The 19,725-nt window shown below is 37.7% G+C and overlaps 1 protein-coding gene across 3 annotated transcripts in view; it reads right to left on the bottom strand.

The window, feature by feature from the left end:
• asap1b (ArfGAP with SH3 domain, ankyrin repeat and PH domain 1b) overlaps positions 1-19,725 on the bottom strand; it is a gene marked incomplete at its 5' end in the record, with an annotated part of 50,777 nt that overhangs the window by 12,465 nt on the left and 18,587 nt on the right. For all 3 annotated transcript variants that reach the window (XM_079488360.1, XM_079488358.1, XM_079488359.1), the window contains 13 exons: positions 421-584; positions 2,471-2,519; positions 2,766-2,853; positions 3,261-3,330; positions 3,439-3,539; positions 5,216-5,302; positions 5,449-5,524; positions 6,550-6,635; positions 8,273-8,402; positions 9,495-9,544; positions 9,796-9,870; positions 12,839-12,984; positions 14,950-15,022. In XM_079488360.1, the coding sequence (XP_079344486.1) occupies positions 421-584; positions 2,471-2,519; positions 2,766-2,853; positions 3,261-3,330; positions 3,439-3,539; positions 5,216-5,302; positions 5,449-5,524; positions 6,550-6,635; positions 8,273-8,402; positions 9,495-9,544; positions 9,796-9,870; positions 12,839-12,984; positions 14,950-15,022 (1,195 nt within the window). The remainder of the gene's footprint in view (positions 1-420; positions 585-2,470; positions 2,520-2,765; positions 2,854-3,260; positions 3,331-3,438; positions 3,540-5,215; positions 5,303-5,448; positions 5,525-6,549; positions 6,636-8,272; positions 8,403-9,494; positions 9,545-9,795; positions 9,871-12,838; positions 12,985-14,949; positions 15,023-19,725) is intronic.

Below are 19,725 nucleotides of genomic sequence, written 5' to 3'. Positions count from 1 at the left end.
ATATATCGATTCCCTCACATCAAGCATTCTCGTCGCTTCAGAAAAAATCAACTGAGCCACTATGGCGGAAGGACCTATTTAACCTTAATATCATCATTTGTGCTCCTAAGATGCCGGAAGTTCTCTAAACATGTTTAACGTCATGTGGGCAGGTAAAAAATCACACGAAGTAGATTTTTGGGTTAACTTCTCCTTCAAATGTTGTTTATTTAAATACTGCACTTGATGCCAACTCAAACGCAGACATGGCAATCGCGCATAGATGTGCTACTGACAGTAGGGTTATTTTGGCCAATATTGAGATCCCGATTATTTAACATGATCGCTCATTAGGAAAATATAAAAAAAACATGAGACACGAAGACTTGTGTCAACAAAAAGCAAAGCACGATAACTATCCAGACTAACACGTCGGCATACCTGGAGCTCCACAGTCGCAACAGACTTCATTTCCCAGCATCCGCAACACATCATCTATAATGGCTTTAGTGAGATCTTCCAGGCCATCATCTCCTCCACTCTGCTCTCCTCTGAACGCCATGTTAAGTGCCTCCTCCTTACTGTTAGTTAAAACTGAGATCCATCTGTAGAAGAAACACATTAACCAACACATACTTTTAATGACACGGCCAAATAGAAAAGACGAGCAGCACAAGCACATCAACATTGGAGTGTGGCCAGCTTTTATTGTTTCGTTGTTTTTGATTTGCTTGTATTCCCGTCATCACTTCCTTTCTCTTCCCAGAATAGCTTTGGCTATTTTTATAGATTTCAACAAGACGCACTTCACCTCAACAAAACAACAGCTAAATCCTCAACCAGCACCCTCTCCATGACCCTGCATGATTCCTCTTGACATTTATTCCCAATTCAGCAGATTTACATTTCGGCCAAATTTACAGCGCTTAAATGACGGAGCCGGCGTCTGGCTCGCATCCACCGAGCCTGTTAAAAGAAAGTCCAGTCAAAAGGGACTGTGGCATTGATGTATAAAGGGGTTACAGGTCTCATTCTGATCAGCCTGGGTGCTTTTAAGAGCCTTTTATACTGGCTGTTAAATGGCCGAGTAAGAAAAGCCTTCACCTCACACTACTGATCACAATGATGAACAGCAGGAGCTCACTGTGGTTAAGAAGCAACTGCTGCAAAGTTCAAACTACTGAGAAAAGTTAGACGATGGGTTGATGTTTTACTCCCCCGAGAGAGTGTTTGCATTTACAGAAGTCTGGGAAATGTTAAATGTGGTCTCAGTGACCTCAATGTGTAGTTTCCAGCTTGAGACGAGCAAACACCAACTCACAGACTTCTCGCCGCAAAGACGCACAAAAGCTGTCAAGTAAACGGCTTAGGCAAGTTTTAGGCTCCCTGCTGTGGTATCTGTTTGCTACAGTTTTTTAGGATGCTAATTTGGCATAGAAGCATCTCAAAAGTCACAAAAGGGGAAAGTGGTATTTCGGTCATACAAAACTTTAACAGTTTCAGGCAGATTACTATAATTGCTCATAATTGGTTAAATTGTAGAGAGGAGATCCCACATTCTGCATACAAAACATTTCTGAACTCATACAGAAAGTTAAGATTACAGGGTTTGTATTTTGTGGTGCTACACTATAAGAAGATTTCATTTTACTCTTATTCATAAGTATGCACTTATAGTCTGAGAAACATCATCTGATCCAAAATGCCATTTTGCTGCATGGTTAGCATAGTTTTCCATAGTTGGGTAAGTGAATTGTCACATCCATAAAGATCCATATTCCTTTTGTTTCTAGGTATTATTGCTTCTGGTTTGTATAGTTTACAGGGCAATGTAATCTTATATCTGTTTCCAAGCACTTTTAGGCTGAAATAAACCCTGTTTTGGTTTACATTACAATGCCTAGTATGTCTCTGTAATGGTCGCGGGTGCGGGTTGTAAAAGTAGATACAATGGTGCGGGGCGGGCTAAATACTTTCATAAAAGCAGGACCCGCGGGTTGGGAAAGACCAGACCCGCGCATCATTAAAATGTACAGTGCATTCAAATTCTGTGTAATTTTTAATCTTATAATATGTAATCAAATCTTCAACAAGCATTTGTATTAAGTCGGACTACACCTTTTTTTGAATAGATAAAAAAACTAGACATCATACACTTGCAGACTTTTTGAAAGTTCGCATTGAAAGAACAGGGCATCAAACACAACACGATCAAATCTGCAGACTAGCGCAGATTTTCTGCAACAAGTCAATACTGAGCAAAAGTCTTGTAGTGTATTCCAGCCTTTAGTGTTATAAAACTGGAACAGGAAGTTCTTTTGGAAGTCCAGCTTTGTCTACGCCCTCTGAAGTAGCCTAATCATAGCCATTGTATTCAGTATACCACACAACCCTAGTACTTAATGCTCCATTTATAAAGATTTCTTCCATGTGTTTACCAACAACCAAAGTCAAGACCAAATTGTGACAAACATTGGAGAAAACCCCTTACACGATAAACTCCTGCTCGTCCTCGGCCTGGAAGTGATACGTGCGATTATCTGAAACACATGACATGAAAATGAAGTGAAATACGAGGCGTCTGTCTCAATAAACACAATTAATTCAACTAATTAAACCGCATAAGAGGGTCATAACGTCATAAATCATGTTAACAGTGCAACAACACAACATTTTTAAGAATTGTATCATTTTCTTTAAAGAATCGTTACACTAAATTAAACAGACACATTACACAAAGAAACTAAATCACTCATGTTGTCTTCCACAAGAGCTCTCCAACTCACGGGAAATGAGGTCGAAGCACTTCCTGTCCTCAGCGCAGGGTTTGACCTGACATGTGAGCAGGTTGAGTTTGACGGGCTGCCTATTTGACTGAAACCAGAGACATGAAAAATACAAGTTCAAATTACTTTTCTGATCTAATAAGTATTTTATCGGCAAATCAAATGATTTAATTAATGTAATAAAACAGCATGTACAGTACATGAACATGAAATGTGCAGTCTCCCTACAGAATAAAGCCAAAACTGAGGCGTACGAAAAGTGACAAGATGAGGAAAAAGTACATTCTATAAAAGCGTTTAACACCCCGTTACTCATTTTCTCAGATGGTTTTAAGAGCTTACAGCAGGGTGTCTGGGTTGTTATGGACACTCGGCTTTACTTCAGAAAGCTAATGACGTCTTTTCAGTCTTAATGTCAGACCTCCGTTTAACACAGCGCATGACAGGAAGACACTGGTTCAAACCGAGCGAGTGAGTGTGTGTTCATCTACTCACGGTGGCATGAGAGATGGTGAGGATTCCTCCTTTCACAGAACACTTCCTTCTCTGCCAGACCTTCCTTAACCTACAACGAACAATTACACCCCCTGAAACCATTTATACCTGCAAAACTCCAAATGCGCAGTTTCTTGAAGCTCAATGTGAGTTATATAAGTGTGTGCGTGTGTCGTACCCATCGCTCTTCTTCATCAGATATCCTTTCTTCTCACTGCCGAACTCTTTGTTACCCTGCAGCTGGTGCATACTGTAGCCGCCCTGTTTGCTCTGAGAATCCTGCTCAAGTACAAACACACAGGCTACTTTTAAGTGATGGTTCACCAAAAATGTCATAATTTGCTAAACCTCGTGCATTTCATACCTGTAAAACTAACTTTGTTTGCTCTGATGAACGCAGAGAAATATATTTGGCAGAATGTTAGCGATTTTTCAATTCTGTGACATCGTTGACTGTCATAGTCTTCAAAATATCTCCCTTTGTGTTCAATATACAATATTTGTTCTTCTACTATGGTAGTGGATGATGGAAATTGCTAACATTCTTTCAAATATCTTGCTTTGTGTTTAACAGAACAAATACATTTATATACGCTTGAAACTATTTCTGGGTGAACTATCCCTTTAAAATACTCAACTATACATGTATACTATCAACTAACTTAAACACGTGTAAAATAAAACCAATAAGAAAACAAGAAAAACAACTATTTCACAAGTACTACGAAGACTTAAAAACATACAGAGATAGGTTAAATGTTTTCTGTTGCATGTCACAAAAAACACAATACATGTTAAAGATGCTGGACACTTACTCTTCTAGACTTCAATCCACACAGGCAGCGTAAGAAAGAGACATTAGAGAGTGTGTAAAGCCCAGCACGTGATATAAACAGATGAGAGTGTGTATACTAACATACAGTACACATGCCTCCCTCAGCTGCATCTTCAAGTTATCTCAACTTAATTCCTAACTAAAGCTTATAGAATCTGCAGCTTTTCTCTGAGCAACCAGTGGGGCACAACACTGGTTACCAGCAAGCCCTATTTCATACTGGCTACCAGCATGGTACAGCACTGGGCACTCTCCCCAGTTCGGGTGAAGCATTAGGATGGATAACTATATTATATTAACAACTGGTTCGCAAACTTGAACTGCTTTCATTTTGCTAGACGTCACGGTGTTAAACGACTACCTATATATAAAATACCAGCTGTATACCAGCAAAAGAGCTAAATCAGTTTTCACATTTTTCATAAACCATGTGTTTTTTTGTGTGCTTTCCAATGAACATCGATCAAACTTCAACTGGTTTGTTTAAGCTAAATAAAACACAATAAAACCATGATAACATAATAAAAAACACGATAAAAAAAAAACAGTTTTGGATATAAACTCTTCATATATAAAGCCGTGGAAAAAATTAAGAGACCATTCAAAATGTTCATTTAATCAGCTTTCTAGATGTCTTGTAGCCTTTCCAGTCCAGCGTATGACAAAGTCATCCAACAGCAATGTGAAAGACTGAAAGCATGACAAGACGCATGAAAACTGAGATAAAATCAAGGTTATCACAGAACTTTTTTTATCTTTCCTAAACAGACTTATATCCTAAATAGAATATCACTGTATTGCTAAACAGTGAACATGAACTTGTTTTCTTTGCAGTATTTAAGGTCTGAAAAAACACAAAAGTATCTTTTCTGTTATTTTGACCTTTTTCTCCAGTTTTCATTTTCCGCAAACACATGCAAATAGAAACAATATTTTTATTTTGAATTTGGGAGAAATATTCTTAGTAGAATGAAACAAATGATAATTTTACCTAAACGTATACCTATGAATAGAAAATTCAGAAAAAAGAAAAATAATCTTTTTATATGAATCTTAATTTTTTCCATGGCTGTAAATCTGTAGAATATGGACATTGCAAAGCATATGTCTGTCTGCTCACCTCCTTTTGGTCCAACTGAAGAGTGGATTTAATAAGATCTCTTAGTGCCGTGAGCTGCTTTTTCTCTTCATCTTGTGTTTGTTTAATCTACGACCACAAAAGAAAAAGTTACACAAAAACACAGGCACACCAAAGCGAACATCAACCAAAACATGTAAGACACATTTAATAAGTGAAGTGACAAAATATCTCTTTTAAGATAAGTCAAGTCGCTCATTTTGTTTCAAACGTACATTGTAAAGATCAGCTGCCAACTTCTCAATGTACTGCTTCAGTTTATCTGCAGTCTTCAAGCCGTCTTGAAAAAAGCTGAAAAAAAGACACAAAATATTACATTTTTGACTATTACAAACAGTTAACATGCACATTTCTGCCACGAGAGTGGACAATTCTACTTTCTATATAACCGAAAAGTCTGAGTTAATGATATGCAACAATATCATCAGCTCAGCTACAGTAACATACTGCAGAAGCACGGTCTTGCTATAGTCTCTAACAGGAACAAGAATCGTAAAGAGTTGAACGATTCTGGCTGTGATCGTAATCTCTGTCCCTAATGATTCCATAAGTGAATCTTTTAGTACAAGCTTTTAAACAAGCTTGTTTTACTACACCATTCTGTCAGAATGTGACCGTTCAAGAACTGTTTGTCCAGCTGGGGCTGTCGCAAAATACTTGCACTGACAAGAACAGTTTATCAATATCGTGTTAACATTACACCTAACGCAAAATATTTCCCAATCGGAGTCTCTGATTAGTAAAACTAACCGTCTTAGGCATTCGTGGCATTAACAAGCGGAAACCTGCCTTTTCGTGTAGGGAAGTATAAAGTAAACATCCATTTTTAAATACTGACTGTTTTGAACGGATTCAAATGTTAGTCAGTGGTTCTGCTTTCTGAAGTATGCGAGCGTAATCTAAACGTGACTTTGCATTTAAGTGACCTTGGGGAATCTAAGCAGAGCACACATCAGGGAAAACCAAGAGAGCTTTGCAAAGCATGCAAATAAAAAGGCCTTGAAGCGCAAGGTAAGCTCGCAGAAATCAATGTGACGTGTTTCTGCTGAGGCATCTGATGCACAACACCAACTGAGAATAACATTTAACCTTCAAACGCTGAGAGAGACAGGGAGCGATACACACTTTTGGTTCCTCGCATCACTTTCGGGGCCTTAGGTCACTGACATGTAAGGTTACATGGATCGATAACACTTCCGATATTGACTGCGGACGCTTTCATAACATCAAACGTGCATCAGCGCTTCCCGATTTTGAGTTCGACATGTTGGATTCATGCAGAATTAGGTCAATGTCAAATGAGTCCATTGACTTACTTGCATTGTGCATGGTAATACTTGATCAGGTTCTGAAGGAGGTCAACGCCTTTTTTGGTCTTTATTTCATTCACTTTGATCAGGTACTGCAAAATAGACATGTTACACATGTTAGTTTTTCTGTATGGAAAAAACCTGTATGACAAAAACAGGTTCTCATCGTGGCACTCTTCTTTTCACACCTATTTAATTAGAAATATTAAACATATATAATGCAATGACAACTCTCAAAACAGAAACCCACTAAACAAATGAATTTAACTTCTGTGTAATCCTGGTTTATCCCCCAGTGGAAAACTCCAGAACATCTTGTAATGTCCCAGCAGCTCACCGTTATTTAGGCCATGCTCATGATTTTACACCATCTCCCCCCCCACAACATTTAGCATAATTCAGAGTATTAGTATTTCTGCCGCGTTAACCATCATTCAACTGCATTTGTAAAGCAACTTAGAGGTATTGGCTGCCTTGTTTAAGTGTTCTTTTCTTTGGCTAAAGTAATGCATATATATATATTGCAAGTACCGTATAGCATTCTGCACCCAACAACCCTTGATGTCAAGTAAGTCAGCAAAATCCAAAGTGACAAACTCAATTTGTTCACCTTCAGTATATCCCAAAGCAATCCTCTCTCTAAAGAACAATGGTGACATTGATGGTAATGATGCCACTAAATAAACATTTCCATAATAATGTGAGCCATCTGCTCTAGTGCTGATGGAAGACATCTGACAGCAGTAAGGCAAACAGACAATTAGCATTACATAACCAGTTTCTATAATTAATATTAGGAGCATCGATCAGAACAGCCGGTGGTGTGACTCAGTAACAACAAAGCATCTTGTGGTTACTGGCACAGACTCGATGGTGGACTCTGATTGGCTGCAGGTGTGGTTTTAGAATTCTGATGTCATTATTGAAATTGTTATTAGGTCACGAATGAAGAATCTTCTGGGAAGTTAAATCTCTCAGCAAATTACACAGTGTAAACACGTCTTTAGTTCTTTTACAATTCTGTGGTGCTAATTATTGTGGTTGTTAATTTTCATGTAGCATCCAGGTTTTAGTGTATATTTAACTCAAGTACATTTTTTAGCTTATATCATTAATTACGACATATTACAAATAAACAAAAACTGTACACATTTTTCCAATTGTCACTGTCAGAAAATTCTAGAAACGTCTGTAGCACAGGGAAGGTGGGATGAAGCGATGATGGGTGACAAGGTCTGGAACTTGGTTGGTGAGGACAGTATTAGTCATAAAAGACAAAAACGCGAAATGTAAACTTCGGAAGTTTTGGACGACTCATTTTGAGTAATCATTTTAAACTGTTATATTAAACTGGTGTTTTGAGTTTAGAGATATCGCTTAAGCGAATCTAATGCCAGTACCTTGTAACTTCTGCTTACGAGTAATAATAACAAAATGTACGTTTGAAAATATTTGTATGTTTTTTGGGAGTACCGTTGATGGTAATGAATGTGGTTTTCGTATTCACCATGTTATACCAACTTTATAAAGAAACAGTAAAAACTAAAGCGAAGTCTTTAGTAATCAGTCTCTTGCTGTATAATCTGTGTGATTGATCTAAGAAACCCCAAAACCATGCCATGCTGTTTTTTAGTTTAATTGACAAAATGTTAACAATAACATTTAACAAAAACAAACAACTGAAACAACTGACCCTAAGCATCTATCACGTAGATATTATGTTACAGACCTCACACATCTGCAGTTGGAAAAGCCGTCTCTCTTTCTCCATCTCCTCTGCGATCTCCGCCCCAGTGATCTCCGTCCTGATCATCCCGTGTTGCTTGGCATGCTCACGTTTCTCCTTCTCAATCTTTGTACTGAAAGATGGAAAGACGTGTGATCATAAACATTCACAAACAATTGAGTGCCTGTAGATTATTTCTGATAACAAGCAAAAAAACAGAGAAGAACCGTTACTTGGCTAAATTTGCGTCTCCAATATTTTGAATTTTAGCTGCGATACCAAGCTCAACCGCTGAATGTCAATGAATGTATCATACGGTTTCTTTAAATGAGACAAACTACAGGACCCTTTTAACAAATTGTTTATTTAAAGATCAGGCATCATGCTATGTCATGCATTCTGACTTCTTTTCACTGTTAAACGTGCTGGATTCTCATGCTTAAAATGGTCATCTTGTTAAAAACGAGTTGACTGTACGATGTAGTATTTCTGTGCCTGAGAAACTCCCCCAGCAACTTGTTTCGGAAAGTGTTTTTATCATTCTGGCCCCAGTGCTAAAAAACGCAGGACATCAACTGCGCTGTAAGTCAAACATCTGTTTTGTTGGCAATCGGCGCGTACGTGCATAATGTAAAAAACACGAAGGGATTAATGTGATGATGTGTTGCTTGCTCGTGCTATAGTTCCATCCCACTCTCCCCACTAGTCCCATCTCTAGCAGCTCGTGTTTTTCCGGATATAATCGTACAGATGTATCTCTCTTTTATAAATTTGATCAAACTTAATACGAAGATACGACATATGCAATACTACTGTATAGGCACTCAAGATCAATATGAGATTGCCAGAAAATGAGTGATATAATTATTATACAATAAAATAATAAGAGAAATGAATATGAATATAAATTAAATATAAATAGTTATATTATTAGACACTAGCCAAACACAGCCTAGAAGTTAATTGCAGTCCCGGCGTGCACGTCCCATGAAACGATCTATAAGCATAAACTTATTTGGGTTGTTCTGTGTTAGTGCTGTGTTTATTTGACATTAGTCTCACATCTGCAGGGGGAAATTATCCATGCTCATGTTTTATTTTTTGATGGAGCATTGTTGTAAAGGCATCTAATAATGGAAACAGCCCAAAGGCCAAATGTAATCCGTATGAAATCTGAAAAGGCCAATTGAATTCAAAAACACATTGAACAAACATGCAGACGCACAACTTTGTTTCGTAGTCCTTCCAGGCTTTGTCAAATGGTTTTTTCAGGTCCTGGGAAAACAGAAGAACACAATGAGCCAAGTGCAGTAGCTACAGTCTGTCATATTAAAAATGAAAAGCAGATGTTAAACAAAGATCTAATGACAGAAGTGCTGCGATAACTCTAATAGTGCTAAATGTATAAACATTGAGGAAAGCTAGCTTTCCAGCAGTAAACGGTAAATTAAGATTGTGACCATTTCATCGCATCATTCTCAACATGTGGCAGACGGTCAACTAGAAGGTCGGTAAATATTTCTCACCCCTTTTACGCCCTTCAGGTCGCCTTTTAACAGAGAGTCCAGAGTGAAGATCACATTATGACTCAGACTCTGGAGCTGCCGGAAGAGACGGTGAAACAGAGACGATAGTGTTAATATGACACTTGGCACGCCATAAGCACAGCACAGGAGAAATAAGAGAAAACATATCAAGTACAGGCATCAGCACAGAGGGTCTGTTGAAAGAGACACACAAATATATCAAGATCGGCAGACATCTGCTGACATTTGATGCTTTGGGACAGATCTTTTCAAATTACTTGACATGAATGTTTTACGCCCAAGAGGACACACAGGCAAGACTCAAATAACCCATGTGGACATGGGAACAGTGGCCTCATGGGAAATGTACATAATATGAAGAAAAGACAAATGAATAATGATAGACTAAAAACTGATATCAAACATTATTCCATGAATATTTATGTACAAATGCGCCTATACAGACATTTTGGCTGATCGGGAAGCCAATAAGTGTTCTTAAAGGTCCAATGTGTCGTTTTTTGGAGGATCAAGTAACAGAAATGCAATTTAATATCCATAACAATGTCTTCAGGTGTATATAAAGACTTGAAACGTTGTGTTTTTATTACTTTAGAATGAGCTATTTCTATCTACATACACCGCGGTTCCCCTTAAATGGAATTCACCATGTTTTTTCTACAGTAGCCCTAAACGGACAAACTGCTCTACAGAGCGTGTTTCGTAAATACGTTATCTCCGTCAGCAAAGAAGCAAAAACGTGACGACAACTTAGTTCTGTGTCAGCCACCGTAGGGAGGGTTGGGTTGGTTGCAATTTACAACCTCACTAGATACCACTACATTTAATACCCTGGATCTCTCTCTTTAAACGATTCTCTTTTCATTAAAGCAAAACTAAATCAAGTTAAACCTCATTGTTGAAAATTGTTAAAATATGTTGAAAACTAATACTCCATATTTTTAAGAAGTCTTGACTAGCAGTTTTATACTGTCAATTCCTAAAATTCCCTCCGAATTCGTCATGGGGCAGATTTGCATGCTTTTGAGAGGTCAAAGTGTAGATAGCAAGATGCAGCAAGCGTGTATGTTCGTGTTTCAATTATTTCACATGAAGAAGATGCAACCTATGTCTGCAGACACATTTCATTTAGTCAGTATTTCATATGGATGTGAAGCTTGTCACAAATGCAAAATATTGTGATGGGAACACATTGTGATGTTAAACCGTAAATAAAGTGAGTATTTCCGTCCATTTCCTCTGCCTCAATATTCTTCGGCGTTTCTAAATGGAGGCTTTTGTTTCAGTGATAAATACCAGAGCTCGGTGCCAAAAGAGCCTAAAAGCAGCTAGACAATAAACTCTTCAGTGAAACGGTGAGATACAACAGACCAAAAGACACAAAATGATGCCGTTTAACTCTCTTCTACATTATCGAGGATTAATTATGGTGCAGGAGAATTCTTTAAAGCCCGGCCTGCAGGACGAAACCAATTAGCCACACAGGGCGAAGCCAACAGCTCCATGACTTTCCAGACACAGTGTGAATGCTGATAGCCTGTTATGTACGAGACAAGAGGCTGTGTAATCGGACGATGTTAGACCATCAGCGTTTTAGAGGGGCTGTGGTCTTCTGGAGGGGGCTAGTTGAAACGGTTAGGATATGTGCCCTTCTACAGAATTTGTGCAAACTGATGTCCCGCATAAAAAAAACACATTTAAAAAGCATTTAAGTATTCAAATCGAAGTTGTTTACCAAGATCCTTCTATCATCTATTGAAACCCAGGATAATATTTATAGTATCAGTAAACTTAATATATACATATAAAACCATAATTTATTGGGTACTTTCAATTGCTAGATGGGTGTCACGAACTCAAAAGCCCTAAATTTCAAGGGAGAAGAAGAATATTCCAATACTTAACGAAATCACAACATGAAAACTGCAGAATTACTGGAAATGTGTACCTTTGATATTATACAATTTGCATAGATAAAAAAAATTCAAGAAGTTTCCCACTCTGATTTTGTAAAACGGCCCATATAATGATGACACGAGGAAATGAATCGGGGAATGTCGACGCTGTTGTTGGCAGGAGAGCATGACACAAATGTACATTAACACGACGGTGAAATATCCCATACACACAGCTTACGTAAAGTAAAACTGCCATGGCAACCACAGATTCAATTTCTCACCAAAATACTAGTAACCACAGTAAACTGTGTTAGCCAACAAATTTGAAATCAAAAACATTTCCCTGTGAAATTGCTCTGAAAATGTTATGTTTCAAGATACCTTTAAATGTAATATTTACAATAATCGCTCAAAAGTGCCACGGTACTACCATCCAAAACATAATTGTATTATGGTACCCACACATAGTGTTCGTGCTGCAAAGAGGAAAAAAAAAACCTAGGTTGATGAAAAGCAAACTGCTAAAAAGAAAATCCAACAGTGAAGTGAAACCAAAGGCACTGCACTTTCCCTCTTCTTCTAGCACGCGCTGAGCAGGTGTGCATGGCTGGAACACACAACCTCCGCTCACACGGATATGACTTCCCTTCCCAGCGGCCGCCAGCATTCACACTGCGAGTTAGGAATGCGTGTGTTTGTGTGCGTGTGAGGGGTGAAAAGGAGACGCGCTGTAGCTACTAGCTACCGCAACTCCTACACTCAGAATGTATGGCTCTGTCTCCATGTCTGTGCCAGAAGAGAGACCGAGAGCTTACGAAGCCCCATTTAATCACACACATCCACTAACACACACTTTTCACACATCCGCCTCCAACACCAACGCAGAGAACTCCACAACCTGTGTAGATGCACACAGAAACATACACAGGCATGCAAACACACACACACACACACTTTAACACCTTTCGCAGAGGCTGGTTTGGTCTAAGAGGATCTTAAATGCGGCAATGCTTTAAATGAGTTTATATTTGGCTTTGACATAATAAAATATTGCATTTCAAACAAACCTCTTCCACATCATTCTCAGGAGCCTGGAAAATAAATACGCTTTTAAGTGGACTCACCAGGTTCTTGAGCAGGGCAGAGAGCTCTTTGGTCAGAGTGGAGAACTTCACGAAGGCCGTGCCCAGATCCGCATTATCCCGACTGATGAAGTTACTCCCAAACTTATCCAGCGCCTGGGCGTACGTCTCCTCATTCTGAATGTGATCTGGACAGGAAACACAACATAAAAGCATGAACAAATCGTCCAGTTAATTGAGATTTTATGGCAGGGTGAGAGATGGACAAACGCTTAACTGAAGAATATTTTCAGGGTATTCAGAGATTTCTCCTGAGGGATCAAAAATGCATGCATGACTGCGGCAATGTTTCTGAAAAGCATGCGGGTAAAAAATCTACATCTTCTCTCACGGCTTTCTGTAGTTTGCCAATTCGATGTTGAATTTCTTTAAAAAATTACTTTTAATAGTAGTTGGTCTTGAATTCTAGATTTATTTGTGTATTTGTAGAACTCAAAAATATGCTTGTTTTCATAATCTTTCATTTTCAAGTAGCAATATCTTTACCTCTATGACACCTTTTCTGCTAATTTCAACAAGGAGAACAATTATTGAACAGTAATACCATAGCTTGGTGGTCAAGAGACAGACGACAACCAATAAGATTCGAAAGTTAGGATTTGTGGAGTTTACAGCCGGCCATTTTGAGTGTTTTATAATGTTTACATCCAAACACGACTAAATAATCTCACAACATCAATTTTGTTTAGCTTTGTAAGACATGTATTAACCGTATGGATTCTTTTTATGATGGCTTTATGCGCATTTTGGAGCTTCGCATTTTCAATTTGAATGCTCAATTCACAGAACAATAAAAGAAAGCTAGATCATGTATTTATTTATTTATTTATGAAGACAACAGATGAACAGAAAAAGCTGAGCATGCAAACAAACAACAAAATAAAAATCTATCAAAATGACTCAATCAACCACATTCAGTAAATGATGGAAAATATTTAGCTAATATAACCTCTGCCTTGTATATTTGCTTTATGGAAGCCTGCTAGACATCGATATGGGTATTTTGTATACCCATCCCATAATGTTAAACCACTGTCTTTAAAAATATGACTGAAATAATAAAATCTGGATAATCAAACCTATAATTGCAGCTAGGACTGCTCAATGATAACTCATGATTAATCACATCCAGAATAAAAGTTTGTGTTTACATAATAATATATGTCTGCATATTAATTTTGTATTTGTAAACGCATACACGTCCACATACATGTATATATTTAGAAAATAGCTGCATGTATACTGCATATTGATCTTTCCTTATAATTCTTATTATGTAAACATGTATTCATTTTTCTTAGACATTTGTATGTGTATGTGTTTATAAATACAAAATAAACAAGAAAAGTGCACAGACATGTTGTTAAGTAACCACAATCTTTTATTCTGGATGTGATTAATCACAATAAATCATTGAACCCACCTAAATAAAGCTAAATAAATCGTTTGTACTGCACTACATTGTTGTACATCTGTGCAAGGTTTCTGTGATTATAACCTGATGGGTCTTTGCTGCTTGGTTCAATAGAAGATGTTTTAAACACTTATACCTGGGAGCAGTGTGCATGTGTATATGTGTGTGTGACAGAGAGGTGAGTGGGTGTGTGGGGGTGGAAGTAAACAGGAAGCGTGAACGTGATTAACTGCAACCTAGCCATTTGTTTTAACAGCATTACGGCCTCCAAAGTACTACAAGCGCTACAAATATAACAGAACATCATATCTATGATATTGTCTAGCAAGAACAAGAATCTGATAAGCCTGCTTATTTGCATTATGCTAATACAGCATCAACAAAACCAGCGATTCTGTGAGTCTGTGTGTGTAATGTTTGCTCCTGGTAAACCAAATGATGCATAAGATAATAATAGCAGTAGTTTTTGACCTTGTGAGACATCTTTTAGTCCGAATGAGGAAAACATCTTATAAATCAAACTAAATATGTTTATTTGATAAAATGCAGAAAGGTTTGTGCGAGGGTTGGGTTTAGGGTAAGGGGATCAAGTTTGCACAACATAAAAACAATTAAGTCTATAGGAAGTCCCATTTAACATGGAAAATCAACGTGTGTGTTTGTGTGGTAGCACATGTACCTTGGCCGGAGTTGTAAATGGCTTTAACTGACTTCTTGACCTTCTGCAATGATGTTCGGTCCTGATCCAATGCCTGTGAAGATACAGATGTGACGGAGGAGTCAATAACGTTTTGCAATCAACATGTAAAGCAGCAACATTTGACCAGAAACTGAAATAACCAAGAGCTCCACTGGAAGAGTATGGTGCAACACAACACCAAGTCATGGGTTCGAATCGCAGGGAATATGCACGGATGAAAATGTTTGCGCTGCAAGGCGCTTAGAATAAAAGCATCTACCAAATGCAGAAAAGTACAATGTACACAAAATAAAATTGGCTCATAGGCACATACACAGAGCTTTCATGGGTGTGTTGCTGTAGTTGTGTTTTGCAGGAACATTCTCTTTACAAGGCAGGAAACAATTCAACTAGAAGTTTCAAAGCAACTGGTATCTTGACTCGTTCCTCATTAAAACTGCATCGATAAGCACATTTAACTTCTCATGCCTCTTCATAGCTTCTTTCTACCCTGTTCTTCTTTTTCAAATCATCATGTTTCAACTGTACTTCATCAAAAGCCACAATTTCCCCGTACAAGTCACACCAATGCCTGATGAATGAATGCATCTGCTTCGAGACTTCGTAAATATGCTCAACCATCAATAACGGAGTCGGATTATGATCAAATTAAGAGCAGATGTTTGTTTATGGGACGTACGGCATGATATTCCTGTCTCGCGACAGCTGCAATTAAAACCCCACTGTTGTAATGCCTCTGTTACGACAAACAGGAAACACAGAGCGCGTGATGGCACAGGGCCAGTTTAACTCACAGTTCATCAAAATCTGACTCGCCACGCTGAACTGAAACCCTTTGTTTCAGCATCTTCAAAGAGAGAAGAATCCATAGGGCAGTGGTTCCTAAACGGGGGGCCCCAAGATGGGTCCAGGGGGCAACAAGTTGTGTGGCATTTTATGAAATATAGAGATTTCTTATAAATTGTGTGCAATCAAACAGAAAAATAATACCACCAACCAAAATAATTGATATTCCAGAATTGTATAACTGAATATGTATTGCCACAAAGCAATGCGACCCACACAATGCGCCTTACAACGAACAAGTTTGACAACTGCCAGAGGGTGACAGATTTGTGTGTGGGTTTCTACTTAACCATATTTTGGGGACAAATGTGTACTCAAAAGTAAGCAAAACATGACTTTACATTATTATTTCATAATTTCTCTGTGACATGCCAATGTGCGGTTTTCTATAAAGAATGAGCTAAACAAGGGCAAATGACATTCCTCACAGAACATGCTGCTGACCACAGAGTTTAAGCTGTTGGGGGTCAAAGTTCTGGAGAAGACTGCCACATGTATCCTGCTTTCTCTCTTATCCTGTCAACACAGTGAAGGCATTTCCTTCCCGAACTGGAAATAAGCACACGGACCAACCCACGCCTGGCAACATACTGTAGATGACAAACAGGATGCAGAATTCAAAACAGAATGAATGTAACGAAACTTATGTAGCTGAGGTGCTGTAGGTATAATAATATTCTTATTTATTTAATATGAACTACCTATAACACGCTATTATACAAATAACGGAGGCAATTCCGTCTTGAAATAAAAAAGTTTGAGTTTCAGTTGTTATGTTGTTGAGTTCAGTTTTTTTTTTATAAACTTATAAACATGTAATTTATATATATATATATAACAACAGTATAACAACTTTTTGCAGAATGGACGAATACCTTTGTTCTGTTAAATAAATTTGTAATATACAAAACATTTTCTGGAATGTGTTTTACATTTTAGAGGAAAATTAAACGCTAAAGTCAAAATTATTATTTTATTATGTATATTATTTATTATTTCTAATTATGTTCACAACACACCTGATAGATAAATGAAACTCATTGTTTATGGGAATTGATGCAATGTAGGATACAATCTGAGAGCACGCCGCTTTTCCAAAATCAGGAAGTTTACTGCAAAAGCCTAAGCCACTCCACCCCAAGCACATATCTCTGAACTCATCCAACATGCAGGCATCCTGCGCTGACATAAGAATGTAAAAATGTAATAAAAGAACCATGTATCCATATCATAGTGTGAATTATTCTTCTCTCCTGTATCACATCCAGCCATCTTCAAAAGAACACCAGAAAAACGTTTTGTTTAGGCCTAAGTCAAGGTCAAGTCCTCTGGACTGTGTGTTATGGGCGTTCACGGCATAGTTTTGCTTTTATGAAGGAACGCATGCATTCCGGACTGCGAGCATCTGTGTGCATGTGCAGAAAATGAGTTTAGAGGAAGAGACAAAAGAACAGCTTTTAAAAAGGCAGCGGGCAGGCCAGTAACATCCTCTTTATACCCCTCGTTTGAACTTTCCATGCATAATGGAGAGGGGGGTATATGTTCCATTTCTAACTAAAGTCAATTCTTGTGCAGAGCAACACACACTAGAATGTGCATTATTTCCTAAATAGCATGTCTCTTTTTATTCCTTTGCTTTTTTTTTGTGCCTTGACCACTCGAACTTTGGTTTCGTTATAGAGCCAATTGTACAAACTCACTTGTAGGGCCTTCATGGACAGCATTCATTATTTATTTTCCAGCTTGGCATGCATTCAAAAAGGAACTCAAGCTTTTATTTGAAGCTACAAGATCATAGAAACATTCTTTTAAATTGTCAAAAGCATTGTCTAGCATTAAAAATAACATGAATCAGATAAAAATGTATTGCTAAGAATCATGTCGATTAACAGACACTTTTGAAAGTAAAGCAGAGCATCATGTTCAGGTTTAAAGGGCCAAATGAATGATCCTCATAGGCCACAAGGGAGATGACTAAACAAGGCTGTGCAACCCTGTCTTCCAGAGGAAGCTGGCGCTTCTGGATCCTGTGGTGAAGCCTCAAGGCGAGTGACAGTCACCACAAGCGTCTCCACCCGATGCTAAATCCAGCATGAGGCTGACACAGACGGAGCCTCAGGGTGAACAGCCTCATTCTCTCCTTCTTCATACATGAGCCACGCTAACGCTAGCGGACACTGTATACGCCCTGAGCGTTAACAAGACAGCAAAAGATTTAACTACAACTGCATCGCCCAACCCAACCAAATGCTAGCCATTCGGCCACAGTGGAATGACTTAACACAAATGCTTGCGCTTCTTTGCCGAAGGACATAACGTATTATGAAATGTGCTCCGTAGAGTTTGTCCGTTCAGGGCTACTGTAGAAACATGGCAAATTGCTGAGATGTATGTAGATAGAAATAGCTCATTTTAAGGTAATAAAAACATAACGCATCATTATGTAAGGTCTTTATACACCTTTTGTAAAGTGTTACTAGTAATACTACGCTTTTCTTTAACCAAGTTGTTTAAATTTAAAGTAGGGCTGTGTGAATTTAAAGAAAAGTGCAATATGAAATAGCATGCTAAATAATGCAATATTCGATATACTATGCAATATTTATTTTTCTAAAGTGGTCAATTTAAATTGTTTTAAAATATTTTCAAAATATTCATATATATCACCAAGAGGGCTGCTTGATATTAAAGAAAATTGTGATATACAATAATTTGCTAAATAATGCGATGTGCGATAGAATAAAATATATCAAGTTTGTAAAATATATATTTAAAAACAGAAAATTATACAACCAACACACATGTACATATTTTACATTATTTCTGATTATTTGATCATCTTCCAAACATCAGACACATTCTGTCTGTTATCTGCATCATCAACCTAAAAAGAAAAGAATAAACAAATAAAATGTAATATGTAAATCTCACATATATTATTGAAATTTAGCAACAACGAGCTGTTTTTCAACCTTAAAATAATCTCACTAAAATTATTTTAGTGGTAGGACAACTATTAAGTGGACGAATTTTACTACTGCTGCTACTTAAGCAGCTTAACTTTTTGAATTTTAAAACGATTCAGTTATTGCTAAATATTGCGATATGCATATTGCGATATTTTGACTTATTGCACAGCCCTATTTTAAAAAGGTATCTAACTATCATTGTGTTAAATTAAGGATTAGCAATATGTAGAAGTGACAAGGTACAAAGTGAAGTGTCGGGCAGTGAATGGAAAAAATATATGAGCCTAACCGGCTATAAAAAGCTAAACACAGCTTTTTGGTTATCTTATGGTTTAATTGGTCCCTCAGCCTGACCAATGAAAACGCATCTAAATTCCAAACCTTTATACCACTGACCGAATCTATTATACTGAGGAGGACCAATATGTGGTACAAATGTATACTACAGACTATTACAGAAAGCGCAGGAGAATACCGAAGCTTGAAATATATAGGTCACATTTATTCTGGCTTTAGGCTAACTCTTGGTTTACAAGTGTAACTGGGTTCTATTTCAAACCTGTAAGGGTCAGCGTCAGGCAATGGTCTGGTCATATTGGCCAGCAAAAAGGTTGCCTGGTGTTGTCTGTCGGATTCAAAAGAAAAGAACAAAATGTTTTCACATTCCTCTTTTGAACTGGGGATGATGTGACGTTTTAAGTCTGAGACACTCTCAAGCTTCCCAATAAGCCTCTTAAACAGAGCAGAACCAAAGCTGCAGGGATAAACCTCTAAATATTTAAAATACACATTTAAAAGACAAGTTATTACTCAAATCAGCATTTCAACTCTCTGTCGATTCTGGCCTTTTCCATATGCCACACATTCAAATATTTACATTTTCTTAAGTGGTGGTTTTGTGACCATTTTATCAGGAGAAAAATGGCATCACAGCACTTTA

Source organism: Barbatula barbatula, assembly GCF_947034865.1.
Source record: "Barbatula barbatula genome assembly, chromosome: 23".
In the NCBI taxonomy this organism is placed as follows: domain Eukaryota; kingdom Metazoa; phylum Chordata; class Actinopteri; order Cypriniformes; family Nemacheilidae; genus Barbatula; species Barbatula barbatula.
This window is presented reverse-complemented; position numbering and strand designations above follow the sequence as displayed.